General features: G+C 41.8%; 1 protein-coding gene across 1 annotated transcript in view; it reads right to left on the bottom strand.

Annotated features, from left to right (window-relative positions):
- Positions 1–3,237: 3,237 nt before the first annotated feature.
- The window catches only part of LOC119336366 (polyadenylate-binding protein-interacting protein 8-like), an 8,009-nt gene continuing 5,148 nt past the window's right edge, over positions 3,238–6,098 (bottom strand). The window contains exons 9-10 of the mRNA XM_037608386.1: positions 3,731–3,792; positions 3,238–3,632 (exon numbers count right to left, since the gene is read on the bottom strand). Of these exons, the coding sequence (XP_037464283.1) occupies positions 3,575–3,632; positions 3,731–3,792 (120 nt within the window). The 3' untranslated portion in view covers positions 3,238–3,574. The remainder of the gene's footprint in view (positions 3,633–3,730; positions 3,793–6,098) is intronic.

The raw sequence follows: 6,098 nt of genomic DNA, 5'->3' as shown, positions 1-6,098 counted from the left end.
CCCAATATGAGCCAGATGTTGAGCATGATGAAGCCCTTGCCATCTGACGCTGAATATCCAACAGATTTCTTTGTTGAAGACCTTGAGTATCTGCCTCGCACCATATATCATATCATCAGACGAACTCTATGGCCTGTCAAAGGACATTCATCAGCGGGCAAGCTTGAAGGAGCTATGAAGACTTTGGTCTTCTATATTCTCAATGGCATCAGCTTCAACACTCAAGAGTTCTTCATCAGGCAACTTGCTGCTTCCGGCTCTGACCTATTTGGTCTGAAGTTTTATGCTCCATAGGTCATGCGCCTCATCAAAAGACACTCATCTGTCAACTATCAGCCCTCTACTCGCAATCATATGATCTTTCTGCCAGAGGTTGGTATGTCAGTTGAAGCTATATACTCTGACCCTGCCAAGAGGCCTCTTTGTCTTCAGAATGCCAAGCACCAAAGCTTCACTCAGCCTATTGAAGGTGTTCAAGCAGCGACACGAATCTATCCTTTGGCTGGAAACACTTGTCTGCCTCATCGAGCACCCACTGAAGCCACTGAAAGCACCATTGCACAAAGGCCTCGGAAGCGTTCTCGCGTTTTCAATGACCGAGAACTTCTTGTGGCCCTTCATCAGAAACAGGATAAGCATCATTTCTGGCTCAAGAGACAGATGCAAAGCCTCTTGGTGGATGTTAATCGCATTCGCAACCTTGCCACCAAGAATGCCTTTGTTGCTCATGAAACTTGCCGGCGATCATGGAAGAGCTTGACCCTGCTCAGTGCTGAAGCAGATCTTCAAGACGATGGCTTCAATGAAAGATTCCAGTTTGACTCCACTCCTCCACGGACTGTTGTCCTACGTCGTACTCCATCTCTTGAAGACTCTGAATATTCTTCCTCCGCGGCAACGGTAAATGCCAGAGTGATCGATGATGAAGATGATGCTACTTCACCACCTCCTCCTACTACGCGCATCGACACTGCACCAAGTTCATCTGCACCGCCACCCAACGACGACAACCCTGCTGCTTCACCTACTCATGTTGACGAGTAGATGCTCTATGTCTTCAAACCTTTTTGGTCCTTACTGACAAAAGGGGGAGAAGCATATGAGTTGATAGTCTTCAAGCGGGTTCATATGGGCGGTTGCATTATATTTTGTTGCGTGCTTACAACTCTTTCCTTTTGAAACATTTGGTTCTCTGAGTTGTAACACCTAAACTTGATGGTCGTCTGCTACTTATTTGCTTCACTGTGATGCGATGATAAATTCCGCATGTGCGATGATAACTTCGCACTTAGATCATTCTGCAGACGTCCATTTTTCATTATGCATGTCATTCTACTTGCTATATCAGTTCATGCATGATAAATTATCTTCATAAGTTGAAGTGGATCTCCACAAGTACAACCTACCATGTGCATTTGCATTCCAAAAGCAAATTACTTACATGCACATCTTCAGGGGGAGCCCTTGCAACTTATGAAGACTATTTCCTATCCTTACAATTTCACATATTTATCCCCGTTGAAAACTTCAACCAGTTTGTCATCAATCACCAAAAAGGGGGAGATTGTAAGTGCATCTAGTGCCACCCCTAGTTGGTTTTAGAGTATTGACGACAAAGTTGGTTGAGGGACTAATGCGTTTGTGAGAATTACAGGATAACGCAGGTAGTGTCCCTCATTGATTCGGTTTACCTACCGGAGATGACCCCTAAAAATGTATGAAGACATTGAAGACAATGGTGGTATGAGAAGATATTCATATTGAAGACTATGACATGAGAAGACATTGCGTGAAGACTATGGAGCGCAAAGACTGTGTGGATTCGTTGCTTCCTTTTCTTCTTTGTTGAGTCATAGAAACCACCGTACTGTTAAGTGGGGTCCAAGTGAACTAAGTCAGAGTGACTGAAGTGATGCTCAACTCAAATCGTATGTCTTCGAGCGAAAACAATGAGAGCAAACCTTATCCAGAGCTGGATGAGTCAGCTTTGCTTGTAGCCCAAGTAAAGTTGCGGCGTGTGTTTGAAATCTGACCGTTGGAATACGTGTCAGTTCCTTAGTGACCCAGGGTCATTTTGGACAAATCAGGTCGGGTTGCCTAGTGGCTATAAATAGCCCACCCCCTACACCATAAATTGGTGGCTGCTCAGAGTTTATACACGGCTTTTGTCGTTTGAGAGCAACCCACCTCGAAGCATTTGAGAGAGAGAAAAATCCTTGCGAGGACAAAGTCCAAACACCCAGAGCCAAAGAGTGTTAGGCATCACTGAAGTCTTTCTGTCTGTGTGACCTGAAGACTTATTACACTTGAGGACTGTGTATCCTCCAGCCGGTTAGGCATCGCGTTCTGAGCATCCAAGAGTCATTGTGGATTGCCGGTGAACGAAGTCTGTGAAGGTTTGAAAGTCTACCTTGAAGACTTACCAGAGTGATTGGGCGAGGACTGGGTGTCCTTAGCTCAAGGGGGATAAGGTGAAGACACGGTCTTCTGAGTTAAATCTCAGCCTCCCTAACCAGACGTAAGAAGACAAGTGGGGGAAGGAAGAAGAGAACACAGGCCCAATCGGATGGCTGCGCGTGGCTGAATCGGCTGGCCAGGGGCTGACCGGCCGAACGGTTCGGCCGGTGCACCGGCGCAGATTAGCGCCCAAAAAAAAGCCAAAAAAGCTCTGGTGTTTTTTGCTCCGGCTTTTGGCTTATACCATTATATAACAATATTGATTCATAGGACAAAAACCGAAGCAAAAAAGCCCCTCTTTAAAAGCTTTTATGGCTTTTTTGTCAAGTGAAAAAACTGGAGAAGTGAAAGCCCAAACAAACAGCCACCTTCCTACCATGGTTACACCCATAGCCCCATGAGCTACACATGTTCAAGTTTTCTAGAAAAGTTAAAGATAGAGCTCGCACATGCCACTTGAATTCAAGGACGTTCTTTAGATTAGGCTTCGTTCAAATTAGGGTTCTTTAGATAGAAGTACATGTCCAAGTTAAACTCGGGCCAAGTTTGGATGTATGAATTGGAGAGCTGAGTATGATTCGGCTGGAATGCCTACGTACATAAAAGTTTGTGCTTTAGTACTTTATATGCAAGATGCGCGTATATGTGAATCAGGTTTTCTAGGCCGTGCTTCTCACGGCCACACGCAGCCACATGCAACAGTCAAATACCCCAAAAAGATACCCTGCATAGCATGCATAGTGCAGCAATCTTATGCGACACGCACATCAACATCAGTGAGAATCAAGTCGAAATAGGACAAGCCATAGACATTATTGTTCCAGTGCCTGTCGAAGGCAGCTACAGCATCCATCCATAATTAACAAACGGATTAATAAGGATATAGCAAAAAGAAAAGAAGAAGTGAAAATAGAGCTCCCAGCGAAGAACATACAGATGGGTCTCTCATCTGATCAGCAAGGAAGGGCCTTCTTCTAGCCTAGATAACCAAAACGGTAACACTCACTCTCTTCAACGACAGTTACTGATCCGCGACGCAACAGTCTCTAAGGCCACGACTAGGGGTTTGTTGCCCGGAATTGCTGCCCTGGACGCCGGCTTCAGACGAGAGACAGATTCAGTGCGACATCGCACGAGGCGAACGGGGGCGGACTGGGGTCTTGGATGGGCTCACCCTGCACAATCCAGAACAAGCAAACAGTTGAGTACCTCGCCATAAATCAGCTTTACATGTAGCAATGATTCGAAACATGCATGGGAAGCAAGTGCTTGCCTGACAGGAAGCGAGCCAAGAAGCATGCCACTGCAGTTCAGGGCCAAAATTGCCCCTTCTGCCTACATGTACAAATAAAAGATGTCAAAAGGGCTAGACAAGACTGTAAAGGCCAAAAGAACATCACATATGGTACATAGAAAATATAACAATTAGGAACAAAGCTTTCAATCAATCAGTTGTGACATTATGCTGACACACAAACGAAACCAGTAGATTTTTTATTTTTATTTTTGCAAGGAACAACATTAAATTAAACAATAATATATATACCAAGAAGAACATCTATATCTATACCAATATAAAAAGACCCAAAGGGGCAGATCCAAACCATCTCGACCATCAAATCATGTTATCTAGCGGTTCAAATCGCTCCAATGTTGAGCACCAAACACGTTTAACGCTCTAATTACCCACCACTGCCATTAGTTATAAACACGTTCACTCAACGCTATCCCATGAAATCTGCCATGTAATTAATATCCTACCATTCCCGCAAAAAAGTTATTGATATCTTACCAAATACCAACGTGCAACAGATATATCTTACCTAATATAACGTGCAACAGATATTCTACCTAATATAAACGTGCATTGCATGTACATTATTACTAGTTATAATTAATAAGTAATGAATCTTGAATGTGTCATGCTTATAAGAAATGTAGAGTGCAACTAAGTAGAATATGGCTCGTGTTTGAACATAGCAAGAGTAGCAACAAACTATGAATCAATCATAATAGTATTTCCAAACTTGATCAGCTAAGGTACACTCTACTGACTAATGACATCAGAACAGAACTTCTACCATATGGACCCTATAAAAGCTTTCTGCTTTTATCCCAACTTCTGAAACTTTCCAAGTGACTAGACTAGTTTGAACAAGTTAAGAGTGGAAGCAGTACTTGAATAACCAAATCCTTAACACCCCCAATTCCAAAATAGATGAAACTTTGATGTTATTTTTGTACAGAATACTTATGTAAAACATTATACAATATTATATTGTGAACCAAGTTTTATGAAAAACGCAATGATGAGAATTCCGCATAACAAACATAAATACCTTTTAACAATTAGTTGTTAATGATAATGAAATTTGACTGCACGCTTTCTAAAGCATCGTCTATTTGGGACTTAGGTAGTACACAATTATGGTAACTTGGCGCAAAGAAAATGGGGATCAATCAGCTTATAGCAAGATTGATAATTGGGCAATTACCAGTAACCCAGGAATATAATAGTGCAAGGGGTTTCTTTTAACAAATACTCCCCTCCGTCCCACAATGTAAGACGTTTTTGCAAGTTAAACAAGCTTGCAAAAACATCTTACATTATGGGACGGAGGGAGTATTTCACTATGGACAAAATGTTTGAAACAGGTGGAACAGTATCACATTTTGAATTGAATGATTTAATAGGAGAAATCAGGGAAATGTTGGTTGAAATGTAAGCACCCGCGTGAAGGAAGATTAAAAAAAATACCAAACTCGCAAAACAAAAGGTTTCATATGTAGTCTATAGTGGAATCTCTAAAAGGTTTATATTTAGGAACGGAGGGAGTGGTTTGTCAATGATAGGGAACTTTGGCTGCTCTTTCTAAAGCACCATCTATTTTGGGGCTTAGGTGGCGGCATAAAAGATTATGACAGATTGGTGCAAAGAATATGGGAATCAATCAGCAATGCTCAAAATATAAACCGATAGAACAGTAAACTGGCTGAATAATCCCTGCTTGGTGGTCAACCGAGTAGCCAATTAACTGACCCATTCACCTATTAACCCCCTACTTGCCAGCCAACCGAGCAGTTACCAGTTAACGATTTCCTGAACATTGTCAATCACTTTATGGCAATATTTGTAGCTGGGTAATTAAACCAATGGAGAGATATCCTAGACGGGGTTACTTTTAACAATAATTTTACTATCAAAAAAGTGTTTGAAACAGGTGGGACAGTATCACATTTTAAAAAATCTAGTGGGGAGAAATCAGATAGATGAGGTTGAAATTTAAGCAAAATATTTTAAAAACACTGAAATCACAAAAGAGAAGGTGCAGGAAGAACTGAAGTAATGTTACACCGTATAGTACACATCACTCGGTTTCTACGGATGCACCTTTCTAGATAAGTTAATGTCCGTACAGTTTTTGTCTTCTAAAGAAAAAGATCAAATGATGACAGGAACATAAATTTACTTGTCAATTTCATGATCTGTCAGAAACTTAGTTTGGGTCTGAATCCAGTAGCTAGGCTAACCTAAAATGTTGTGCAATGTGCATTTCACTTTTCAGAATATAACTCTGAATGTCAATCATACAGTTGGTGATTTCCAAGGGCGGAGCTAGGAATTGGGCATGCTGTGCGTG

This window comes from Triticum dicoccoides, chromosome 7B (assembly GCF_002162155.2).
Source record: "Triticum dicoccoides isolate Atlit2015 ecotype Zavitan chromosome 7B, WEW_v2.0, whole genome shotgun sequence".
Classification (NCBI taxonomy): Eukaryota; Viridiplantae; Streptophyta; class Magnoliopsida; order Poales; family Poaceae; genus Triticum; species Triticum dicoccoides.
Note: the sequence above shows the minus strand (reverse complement) of the source record. Positions and strands in the feature narration are given on the sequence as shown.